General features: G+C 42.5%; 1 protein-coding gene across 3 annotated transcripts in view; it reads left to right on the forward strand.

Moving 5' to 3' along the window:
- LOC106604567 (TBC1 domain family member 9B) overlaps window positions 1-12,246 on the forward strand; it is a 52,668-nt gene extending 40,422 nt beyond the window's left edge. For 2 of the 3 annotated variants that reach the window (XM_045718038.2, XM_014199332.3), the window contains 9 exons: window positions 17-115; window positions 3,713-3,781; window positions 4,260-4,500; window positions 4,738-4,803; window positions 5,190-5,261; window positions 5,720-5,770; window positions 6,387-6,446; window positions 9,226-9,317; window positions 9,415-12,246. In XM_045718038.2, coding sequence (XP_045573994.1) covers window positions 17-115; window positions 3,713-3,781; window positions 4,260-4,500; window positions 4,738-4,803; window positions 5,190-5,261; window positions 5,720-5,770; window positions 6,387-6,446; window positions 9,226-9,317; window positions 9,415-10,041 — 1,377 coding nt within the window. In that variant the 3' untranslated portion in view covers window positions 10,042-12,246. The remainder of the gene's footprint in view (window positions 1-16; window positions 116-3,712; window positions 3,782-4,259; window positions 4,501-4,737; window positions 4,804-5,189; window positions 5,262-5,719; window positions 5,771-6,386; window positions 6,447-9,225; window positions 9,318-9,414) is intronic. The other variant, XM_014199333.3, reaches the window with a different exon arrangement.
- Window positions 12,247-12,825: the final 579 nt, after the last annotated feature.

Genomic DNA, 12,825 nt, shown 5'->3' on the forward strand with positions numbered 1-12,825 from the left:
CTGTGTCCCTGAGCAGAAGTTTGGTAGTTTGCGTGCTGATGTCATCGAGCAGATGAGGTTCCATCAGAGGTTAAAGGTCATCCAATCGCTGGAGGACACTGCCAAGAGGAGCGTGGTGAGTTCATACGTCAAAGAAGCAGTGGTGTAAAGTAACTAATTAAAAATACTTTGAAATACTTAAGCAGTTTTGGGGGGCATCTGTACTTTACTTCACTGTTTATACATTTACTTTTACTCCATTACATTCCTAATGAAAATATGTACTTTTTATTCCATACATTTTCCCTGAGACCCAAAAGTACTCGTTACATTTTGAATGTTCAGGCAAGACAGCAATATGCTCCAATACACGCACCTATCAATATAACCGTTGTCATCCCTACCGCCTCTGATCTGGCGGACTCACTAAACACAAATACTGCTTTTGTAAATGATGTTGGAGTGTTCCACTGGCTGTCCGTGTGACAATTTGAGTACTTTTTCCACCACTGCACTTAAGTACATTTAAAAATAGATACTTTTAGACTTTTACTCAAGTAGTATTTTACTGGGTGTCTTTCACTTTTACTTGAGTCATTTTCTATTAAGGTACTTTTTCCATTACTGCAAAGATGTGACTATGAATGAAGCGCTTGGTGACCTCGCCTCTGACCGTTCCCGATGAAATGACCCTCTGTAAACAAGCAAAACAGAGCAGTGGGATAATGTTTATCCAAGTCTGTACTGTGTTGCATACAGTTGAAGTCGGAAGTTTACATACACTTAGGTTGGAGTCATTAAAACTCGTTTTTCAACCACTCCAAACATTTCTTGTTAACATACTATAGTTTTGGCAAGTTGGTTAGGACTGTGCATGACACAAGTAATTTTTCCAACAATTGTTTACAGACAGATTATTTGACTTATAATTCACTGTATCACAATTCCAGTGGGTCAGAAGGCTGTGCCTTTGAACAGCTTGGAAAATTCCATAAAATTATGTCATGCTTTAGAAGCTTCTGATAGGCTAATTGACATCATTTGAGTAAATTGGAGGTGTACCTGTGGATGTATTTCAAGGCCTACCTTCAAACTCAGTGCCTCTTTGCTTGACATCATGGGAAAATCAAAAGAAATCAGCCAAGACCTCAGAATAAAAATTGTAGACCTCCACAAGTCTGGTTCATCCTTGGGAGCAATTTCCAAACGCCGAAGGTACAACGTTCATTTGTACAAACAATAGTACGCAAGTATAAACACCATGGGACCACGCAGCCATCATACCGCTCAGGAAGGAGACACGTTGTGTCGTATGAACGTACTTTGGTGTGAAAAGTGCAAATCAATCCCAGAACAACAGTAAAGGACCTTGTGAAGATGCTGGAGGAAACGGGTACAAAAGTATCTATATCCACAGTAAAAAGAGTCCTATATCGACATAACCTGAAAGGTCGCTCAGCAAGGAAGAAGCCACTGCTCCAAAACCGCCATAAAAAAGCCAGACTACGGTTTGCAACTGCACATGGGGACAAAGATCATACGTTTTGGAGAAATGTCCTCTGGTCTGATGAAACAAAAATAGAACTGTTTGGCCATAATGACCATGTTTATGTTTGGAGGAAAAAGGGGGAGGCTTGCAAGCCGAAGAACACCATCCCAACCATGAAGCACTGGGGTGGCAGCATCATGTTGTGGGGGTGCTTTGCTGCAGGAGGGACTGGTGCACTTCACAAAATAGATGGCATTATGAGGGAGGAAAATGATGTGGATATATTGAAGCAACATCTCAAGACATCAGTCAGGAAGTTAAAGCTTCGTCGCAAATGGGTCTTCCAAATGGACAATGACCCCAAGCATACCTCCAAAGTTGTGGCTAAATGGCTTAAAGACAACAAAATCAAGGTATTGGTTGGCTGTCACAAAGCCCTGACCTCAATCCTATAGAAAATTTGTGGGCAGAACCGAAAAAGCTTGTATGAGCAAGGAGGCCTACAAACCTGACTCAGTTACACCAGCTCTGTCAGGAGGAATGGGCCAAAATTCACCCAACTTATTGTGGAAAGCTTGTGGAAGGCTACCCAAAATGTTTGACTCAAGTTAAACAATTTAAAGGCAATGCTACCAAATACTAATTGAGTGTATGTAAACTTCTTACCCACTGGGAATGTGATGAAAGAAATTAAAGCTGAAATAAATCATTCTCTCTACTATTATTCTGACATTTCACATTCTTAAAATAAAGTGGTGATCCTAACTGACCTAAGACAGGGAATTTTTACTTGGATTAAATGTCAGGAATTGTGAAACACTGAGTTTAAATGTATGCATGTAAACTTCCGACTTCGACTGTATCTGCTTTCACTGGACATGTTCATATGTTTTAAAAACGATCAGAAATAAACAGCATAACGCAGACATGTCAATTATCACTTAGCAATGGCTGTGGAGGAGAAAGTGGTGCTCTTGGAACGTTCAGACAGAAACCACATCGGCCCAACTCTCTATACACTGAGGGAACACCTTCTCTTTCCATGAGAGACTGACCAGGTGAATCCAGGTGAAAGCTAAAATCCATTATTTGATGTCACTTATTAAATCCACTTCAATCAGTGTAAGTGGTTACAGAAGGATTTTTAAGCCTTGAGACAATTGAGACTTGGATTGTGTATGTGTGCCATTGAGGGTGAATGGACAGGACAAAATATTTAAGTGCCTTTGAACGGGGTATGGTAGTAGGTGCCAGGCACACCGGTTTGTGTCAAGAACTGCAACGCTCAATAGTTTCCCGTGAGTATCAAGAATGGTCCACCACCAACTTGACACAACTGTGGGAAGCATTGGCGTCAACATGGGCCAGCATCCCTGTGGAACGCTTTCGACACCTTGGAGAGTCCATGCCCTGACCAAATTGAGGCTGTTCTGAGGGCAAAAGGGGGTGCATCTCAATATTAGGAAGGTGTTCCTAATGTTTGGTATGCTCTGTGTAAATGTCTCTGGATTAGGTTATTCATTTCAACCTTAAAGGGGGCTCACGAGTGGTGCAGCAGTCTTAAGGCACTGCATCTCAATGCTAGAGGCGTCACTACAGACACCCTGGTTCGAATCCAGGCTGTATCTCAACCGGCCGTTATTGGGAGTCCCATGGGGTGGCAGGTAGCCTAGTGGTTAGAGCGTTGGGCCAGTAACCGAAAGGTTGCTGGATCAACTCCCCGAGCTGACAAGATAAAAATCTGTCGTTCTGCCCCTGAACAAGGCAGTTAACCTAACCCACTGTTCCCCGGGAGGCCGTCATTGTAAATAAGAATTTGTTCTTAACTTACTTGCCTAGTTAAATAAAGGTTAAATAAAAAAAATAAAAAAACATTTAATGGATACTTTGAGATTTTGGCAATGAGGCCAAAATGCTAGCAGATACCCATAGACTTCCAGTCATTGGGCTAACGCTAGTTAGCATTACCTCGCGAAACTACCACTAACTTCCTTAATACTGGACACAGAGAGATAAAAATTCCACAAGTTCATCTTATTCTGGGGAAGTAAATAAAGGGCCTCATTGCCAAAATCCAAAAGTATCCATTTAATAATGATCAATTGTGGATATGAGATGTATCGAATAGGTTATGTTAAGGTTGGAACAAAAACATGTGCATGCCTAAGTCATACAGTGGCTACTTAATATGCTGTAGCCAGAGGTGTTTCTCTGTCTGATGTAGAGCTGTGTGTCTATCCACAGGTAAGAGCTATCATGACAGACTCAGCCTTCAGTATCGAGGAGCTAGAGGAACTCTATGTTCACTTCAAGGTAACAGATCATCGTTATTATCGTTCCTACGGCGTTTTACATCATTACCCAACAGTGGTTTTGAACATTTCGTTTTCTCTGTTAGCAATGTTGTTCTTAACTCAGGCGTGTCAACTTAGTGTGGTGGGTGGTAAATAAGTTGTTTGTTGTGTGATGCTGGTCATGGTTGTGATGACAAGTCACACAGCTGTCACACGGTATGTGTTATGTAAGCATTATGAATAGACTGAGAACAAAACAAGTTGTGGCTCATGCCCTAAACAAGTGTAAGACAACACATTTCACTGTACCTATCCAGTATATGTGACAAAACATTTATTTTTTATTTTTTTAACTGAAAGCCGGCAACAAAAGCCATCATTATCAAGCCATTGTCAATAGCTCAAATCTCTCAACTGTCAAGCACCATTGCACTATCCATTCAATGTTTCAATCAGCCAGTACTACCTCTGAGCTGCATCCCACTTCCCCATGGCAGGCCAAGCACATAATGAGCTGCTACTGGGGGGCCAGCACCACAGCGGCGGAGCGCCACGACCCCAGCCTGCCCTACCTGGAGCAGTACCGCATTGACCTGGGACAGTTCTGCCAGCTGTTTGGGGCCCTGGGCACCTGGCCCTGTGGGACGCACACCGCCACTCTGGCCGCACGCCTCTTCCGCCTGCTGGACATGAACAAGGACGGCCTCATCAACTTCAAGGAGTTTGTCACGGGCCTGAGTGAGTTTGAAGAAGTAGAGAATCGCAACTTTCTGTTGAAAATATGAACTGATTTCTATATTTAACATGGATGTGTCGGGAGGAGGGTCGGGGTTGCACAGCTGGTGTTTTGAGATATTTTCGAGACCAGTTATGTGCTAGTTTGTAGCAGGATAAATCTCACTGCTTAATTGGCTGGTAGTGATTTTACGATTAGTCAGCATGGATTCCACTGACCCACCACGTGTCTCCCAAAAGGTGGGATGTACCACGGAGACATGACAGAGAAACTCAAGTTACTGTACAATCTTCACCTGCCGCCAGGTAAGCAGGGAAAAACACAACTCTGACAGTCCAATAACAGCCCGATCAACTCATTGCAGACATACTGCAGGACATTCACACTCCCAGTCTCACTAATTAGCTTCACACACACTTTTTCCCTCAAACACAGTTGTAGTGAATCGGCACAGTCTTGTGGCCCTGTGCTTTGGGTGGTGTGTTTTTTTTTTTAAAGGGACAGGCACCATGTATATGCGTGACGGAATAATTGTGTTGGTGTGTTACTATAATGTTTCTGAATGGGAACAATTGAGCACGTTTGGAGAAAGTATGTGCACGTGCTTGCTTGTGGGTATGATTTGTGTGTGTGTGTGTGTGTGTTAGGATAATACATACTGGGGCGAACATGCTTCTTGTTTCTCTTACAGCATTGTGTCCAGAGGAGGCCGAGTCTGCACTGGAAGCTACACAGTTCTTCACTGACGATGACACTTCACAGGGTACACACACACACATCGATGTTGACATAAACATACTGCTGTTGCCATAAACTTACTGCTGTTGACATAAATGTAACATATTCCCTCAGGAGGAAACACACACACGTGTGAACCATCTTTCATACTGTATTTTGCTCACAATTTCCATGTGATACATGGACATGTTGGTTCGATTTTTTTTTTTTTTGCTTGAGGCTACAGTCCTGGTCCCTTACATGTGTCTGTGCATTGAAAACTGATTCCTACTACTGTCTTAACTGACCAAAATGTGTATTCTCATCTTCCTATCGTTTGATCCTCTCCTCCCTGCCTACCTCTTTCTCATCTCACCTTCCTCCCTTCTCACTTTGTCTTAATCTCTCCATCTTGCTCTTTATCTACCTTTCTCTCTCTTTAATTCTTTCTCTCATGTCTGTCCTCTCTCCCCATCTGGTTCTGTTTTCTTCTCACCGCTCAAGAACCTCCCTTCTTGTCTGATCTGGACTTCCTGGTGCAGGAAGTGACCTCAGGTTTGTCTCTCTGGGAATCTCTGTGTCACAAAGACACTTTTGATCAATAAAATGGTGGCCACACTGTATTCAGAGGAAATAGTCAATCTCATGTTTGAACAATCAGCAAACTTGTGAAACAATGATTAGTTGTAGTTCAGAGGACATCTCTCTCACCTCTTAATATCCTCCCCATGTGGTATAGCACACTCAGTGACATCATACCAGCAGATTACACATCTATCTTTATACAGAGTGGAGAACCTTGATCAAAATGCTCTTTGTAGTACTCCCCCCTTTAATTTCCTCTCCCTGTCCACTTGGTACAGTCCACTCTGAGCTCTCTTTGGTACGTTCCGGTCCAGGTGTGAATGACATCGCATCGCTTTTCCCCTGTATAATCTGCTGTGGTATCCGCATCTTCCATCCCTGCCTGTTACCCTCCTAGCATCTGGGGGCTAGTTGATGTCTCACAAACTAGCACAATCATCTTCCACTGGAAAGACCCCCCACCTCCCAACCCCTGTCTAGATAACCCACTTTCCTACTTGTCACTGTGTAGTGTGTACACTGGTGTGGATGGTCTGATTAGTGGCTTTGTGGGCATGGTGATGGTGGTGGTTGTCTCTGTCTGCAGGAGAAGAGGTGAAAGAGGCTGAGGACGCATCGGGAAGCGGAGATGCAGAGCAGAAGAAAGGTGAGCCTCACTCCCCTGCCTATATTAATGACCTATATTTATGACCTTTTTACAGTACTGGTCTTCTTCCTTGTCCTGCCCTCTGCAGGATTCAAACGGTATTGCTATATATACAGTGCCTTCAGAAAGCATTTATACCCCTTAACTTACATAACAGCCTGAATTCAAAATGTACAGTGGCAAGAAAAAGTATGTGAGCCCTATGGAATTACCTGGATTTCTGCATAAATTTGTCATAACATCTGATCTTCATCTAAGTCACAACAATAGATAAACACAGTCTGCTTACACTAACACACAAACAATTATACATTTTCATGTCTTTATTGAACATGGTGTGGATGGGAAAAGTATGTGAACCCTTTGATTTAATAACTGGTTGACCCTCCTTTTTGGAGCAATAACCTCAACCAAACATTTTTTGTAGTTGCAGATCAGACCTGCACAACGGTCAGGAGGAATTTTGGACCATTCTTCTTTACAAAACTGTTTCAGTTCAGCAATATTCTTGGGATGTCTGGTGTGAACCGCTCTCTTGAGGTCATGCCACAGGATCTCAAATCAGGTTGAGGTCAGGATTTTCTTATTTTGAAGACATTCTGTTGTTGATTTACTTGTATTTTGGGTCGTTGACCTGTTGCATCACCAAACTTCTGTTGAGCTTCGATTGGTGGACAGATAGCCTCACATTCTCCTGCAAAATGTCTTGATAAACTTGGGAATTCATTTTCCCCTCAATGATAGCAAGCTGTCCAGACCCTGAGGCAGCAAAGCAGCCAAAACAATGATGCTCCCTCCACCATACTTTACAGTGAGGATGAGGTTTTGATGTTTTTATCCACACATAGTGTTGTGTGTTCCTTCCAAACAACTCAACTTTAGTTTCATCTGTCCACAGAATATTTTGTCAGTAGCACTCTGGAACATCCCGGTGCTCTTTTGCAAACTTCAGACGTGCAGCAATGTTTTTTTTGGACAGCAGTGGTTTCTTCCGTGGTGTCCTCCCATGAACACCATTCTTGTTTAGTGTTTTACGTATCGTAGACTCGTCAGAGATGTTATCATGTTCCAGAGATTACTGTAAGTCTTTAGCTGACACTCTAGGATTCGTCTTAACCTCATTGAGCATTCTGCGCAGTGCTCTTGCAGTCATCTTTTCAGGATGGCCACTCCTAGGGAGAGTAGCAACAGTGCTGAACTTTCTCCATTTATAGACAATTTGTTTTACCGTGGACTGATGAACATCAAGGCTTTTAGAGATACTTTTGTAACCCTTTCCAGCTTTATGCAAGTCAACTATTCTTAGGTCTTCTGATATTTATTTTGTTCAAGGCATGGTTCAAATCAGGCAATGCTTCTTGGGAATAGCAAACTCAAATTTAGTGTTTTTTTTTTTTTTTTTTTTTTTAGGGCAGGGCAGCTCTAACCAACATCTCTAATCTCGTTTCATTGTTTGGACTCCAGGTTAGCTGACTCCTGAGTCCAATAAGCGTTTGGAGAGGTCATTAGCCTAAGGGTTCACATACTTTTTCCAACCTACACAGTGAATGTTTAAATGATGTATTCAATATAGACAAGAAAAATACAATAATTTGTGTGTTATTAGATAAGCACACTGTGTTTCGTCTATTGGTGTGATTTTAGGACCAATTCTAAATGGTTCACATACTTTTTCTTGCCACTGTATTACATTTGTTTTTCTCACCCATCTACATACAATACCCCATAATTACAAAGTAAAACATGTTTTTAGAAATGTTTCTAAATTTGTTGAAAATTATTTACATAAGTATTCACACCCCATTTGCTATGACACTCTAAATTGAGCTCAGGTGCATCCAATTTTCTTTGATCATCCTTGAGATGTCACTACAACTTGATTGGAGTCTGTGGCCAATTAAATTGTTTGGACATGATTTAGAAAGAAACACGCCTGTCTATATAAGGTCCCAAATTTGACAGTTCATGTCAGAGCGGAAACTATACCATGAAGTCCAAGGAACTGTCCGTAGATCTCCAACAATTGTGATGAGGCCTACATCTGGGGATGAGAATAAAACTATTTCTAGAGTGTTGAAAGTTTCCAAGAGCATAGTGAACTCCATCATTGGGAAATATGGAACTACCCAGACTACCTAGAGCTCGCCATCCGACCAAACTGAGCAACCGGGCAAGAAGGACTTGTCAGGGAGGGGACAGAACTACAGAGTTCCTTGGCTGAGATGGGAGAACCTGCAAGAAGGACAAGTCTCTACAGTGAAGATTTACAGCCAAAGCAATGCTGGAATGGCTTCAGAACAAGAATTTGAAAGCCATTGAATGGCCCAGCCAAAGCCCAGACGAATCCCATTGAAAATCTGTGGAAAGACTTGAAGATTGCTGTTCACTGCCACTCCCCATCTAAACTAACAGAGCTTGAGAAAATCTGTGAGGAAGAATGTGAGAAAATCCAGATGTGTAAAGCTGATACAGACATACCAAAGACGACTCAAAGCTGTAATCACCGCCGAAGGTGCTTTTCCAAAGTATTGACTCGGGTGTGAATACTTAGGAATGATATATTTCTGTATTTCATTTTCAATACATTTGCGGTCATTTTTAAAGATATATGTTTTAATTTTGTCATTATGGAGTATTGTGTGTAGGTGGGTGAGAAAACAAATCTATTTAATCCATTATAAATTCAGGCTGTAACACAACAAAATATGGAATAAGTCAAGGGGTGTGAATACTTTCTGAAGGCACTGTATCCAGTGTAATATTGTGGTATCTGTTTCAGAGGTGAAGGACTATAAGTACTACCTGCGGATGTGGGCCATGGAGAATGAGCCCAAGAAGGAGACCATTAAAGACCTTCGCAGGATGAACCAGGTACATGCCACATTACTGAGAGATGACCATAACTTGACCACTCATACACACTTAGAGAAGCCATTTCTGCCTGATCCCCTGTGTGTGTCCCCTACAGGAGCAGTTCATAGAGCTGTGTAAGACCCTGTACAACATGTTCAGCGAGGACCCACTGGAGCAGGAGCTCTACCACGCCATCGCCACTGTGGCCAGCCTGCTGCTGCGCATTGGAGAGGTGGGCAAGAAGTTCACCAACAACGGTGCCAACAAACCAACCGACACCACCAACACCCAGGCTCCCGCCGCTGAACTGCCCCAACCCGAAAAGGAGGAGCCGAATGGGGAGAGCAGCTCAGGGCAGTCCCTGGTCTGCAGGGCCTTGGCGGAGGCCCAGCTGGAAACGCCGCCTCAGCAGACGTCGGACGAAGAAGTGAAGGATGACACGTCGGTCTCGTCCTACTCCATGGTGAGCACAGGTTCGCTGCAGTGCGAGGACATCGCCGACGACACAGTCCTGATTGGCTGCGCCGGCGACCAGCAGCGGCGGGGCAGCATACTGGACGGCGATTGGTCCATCACATTTGAGCAGGTGCTGGCGTCGATGCTCACCGAGCCGCCCCTGGTGGACTACTTTGAGAAGAAGGGAGACATTCAGGCAAGGATGGCCCCCTGTAAGATGCAAAGGAGGGTGGAAAGGCAGGTGAGCTCGTCAAGCGACCACGAATTGGCCCAGCTCTCAACCTGACTCGCCTCACTTCTCACCCGTAGGGGAAACCCATCACTGTCCTACTCAAGTTACTGTCGCTCCTTGCCTCACTACCATTTCACAGGGAGCTCTAGACCTGTATCTCTGTTGTGATTGTCATCCTTATACAGAACCAGATGTGTGTGTACATAGGAAATATATCTATTGAAACAAAATACTCCAGTCTGCCCAACGGATCCTACCTTTTGATAAAAGCCACATGACCCTAAACATTTAGGGCTGGTTTCCCAGAACCGGATTCCACCTAAGCCTGTTCCTAGACTAAAAAGCACTTTCAAAATATAGATTCTCCATTGATCATGCTTTCTATTCCAGGACTAAGCTTTAATATTGGTCTGGGAAACCAGGCCTTGAAGCGTAGTGGCTAATCCAAGGGTAGGATGTTGGTACTCAACTGTATTATTGTATCTATCCCTGTGCCCTTTCTGTTGCTTCTCTGCACTCTGCGGACCACAATCAAAGCTGTGGATAAATGCCTTTAAATATAAGACCTGTATATGAGACATGTATACGTTTGTGTGTCTGTGAAATCCACAGCCGTCTCAAACTAAAGAAAGAAAGCCTTGCCTTAAAAAAAAAAGACTAAACTAGATGTTAGATTTTTTGGAAACAGCTTGTTTTTGTTTTATGTCGTTTTTTCTTAGGGAGAATGTTGGCGTTACCAGTCGGTTCTCTGGCCAGTACTTGTTTTATTAGTCCCAATTCAGCAGTCTTAACTAACAGTCAATGAATCTGCAGCCTTCAGATAAGCATGGAGCTTCTCTCATTGGGTGATTTGCCTGCCACTCGTAACTTACTAGGACCTGATTAGACTGTTCATTCATCAAATTACCTCAAGTATTGTTTTACCAACAGAAATACTATAACCATTACAGAAATACTAATAGCATTACAGTTACTAGGCCTAACTGTCAGTTTTATCTATGTATTCGGGCCGAGGTAAATTGAACACCTGTAAGTAAGTGTTCGATGGTTACCCCTGCAATGCACTTCTGTCATTTCAGAATAGCAGTAAGAAAACACTTCCTGATGGTTTACTGAAAACAAGCAACTACTATATTTTACTGATTGCAATAATATTTCAGTCTAAAAGTATTTGCTTAATGTCATGTAATGCTTTTTGTTGGATTATCCATCACGCCTGTAGGTGTCAAACTGTAAATTGCTGCATATCATATTTGTAGTATCTTCTGTTGTTCAAAGCTGTAAAAAAGAGATGCTTTGTACACAGTATTTCGATTTACTACAAACCCACATTGGTCACGAACAGATATTTTACACAGGCAATTCTACAGAATGCTTAATAATGCCCTCTTTTGTCAACAGCTATCTTTAATGTTTGACCAGAATTTTTTTTATTTTAACAACCCCTTGTCTTTAAACCATTCAGCTCCCCTACTTCAGAAGGGACTGGACAGATGTAAACAATGGCTCCAGTCCCGATGAGGTTTGGGGATTGTCTAGAATATTGCTCATGCCTATCTAGTTCCTTCAGAACTTCAGACACTAGAGTAGTAAATAGGAGTTAGGGATTGTTAGACAAGGCTATTGGCTCCTCACAGTTTGTTTCCCCTATGGCTATCCAGACAGGTCTGGTTATCAGCGGAGAAATGTGCTGCCGCTGCTCAGTTCTAATCTCAGAAATGTTCTTCTGTAACACTAAAACCAGACTGTAGTAAAAGGTTGTCTGGCTGGCCCATTGTGAATAACGAAACACAACCGTCCGGCGTTGTTTGTAGCATTACATACCAAGTTTATCAGCACTTTGTAAGATAAATTTACCTTGGGTATAAAACAATTATCACAGTGTTATTTGGCCTAAAATGCCAAAGTACCATTTCATTAAATTGTATGTTGATTTTTTTTTACATTTTGCACACAACCCCTGTCTCACTCTTTGTATAGTATTTGCTTTGCACCTGCCTATGTTTCTGATATATAATGAAAATGACTAATTGTACTTGTTTACCTTGCAGACTACTTTCTAAATTAGGAAGCCGTTTTGGATCCTTTTTGGTTCTAGGATAGCCTATGTGGCCGTTGCAAGTCTGTTTATCCACCTATAGCTATAATGTCATCACTGTATTCATGTAACAGATGTATTTATTCACAAACTTGCATTTTAAATTCTTTGATCAGTACTGTGCTATGTTGTGTATTAAATACGAATATTGAATGGAATAACTTGTTTGTTTGTTTTGTCATAGGATGGATGGGTGGTGGTGGAAAATGCAGGCAGGTGAGGGGGATCTATTGGAGGCCCTGAGAGGATAAGAGCCACTCACTCAGCACTATGAGCTCAGTGTAGTCCTTGCTGTTGCTTGTCAGATCCTGGTTGGACACCACAGAGCAGACGTACATGTCGCTATCTCCCCGTCTGGGCAAGGTTCAGGTCTGCGTCTAAAGACCAAAGTAGGATGGAAGTTTGGAGCTGTCACTAGCAACACAGTCACTGTCATTGGTAAACGTAGGAATACCCCGCTGCTGAAGGAGACAAGAAAGCCTGATTTTAACTTCTTAAAACCCCACCTAAATAAACATAAATCCTGGGGGAAATGTTCTGTGGACCAATGAAACTAAATTACTGTTCTTTGGCAATATAGATCAGGGCTAATGACCAAATGAAGCATTCAATGAAAATAACACCCTCCCTACAATCAAGTCTGATAATGCTGTGGGGTTGCTTTGCTGCCTCTGGTACTGGGGGCCTTGAACGTACTAAAGGCATCATTAAATCAGCAGATTATCAGGTGTTTTGTCATC

The sequence above is a fragment of the Salmo salar genome, chromosome 05 (genome assembly GCF_965601325.2).
Source record: "Salmo salar chromosome 05, fSalSal1, whole genome shotgun sequence".
NCBI lineage: Eukaryota > Metazoa > Chordata > Actinopteri > Salmoniformes > Salmonidae > Salmo > Salmo salar.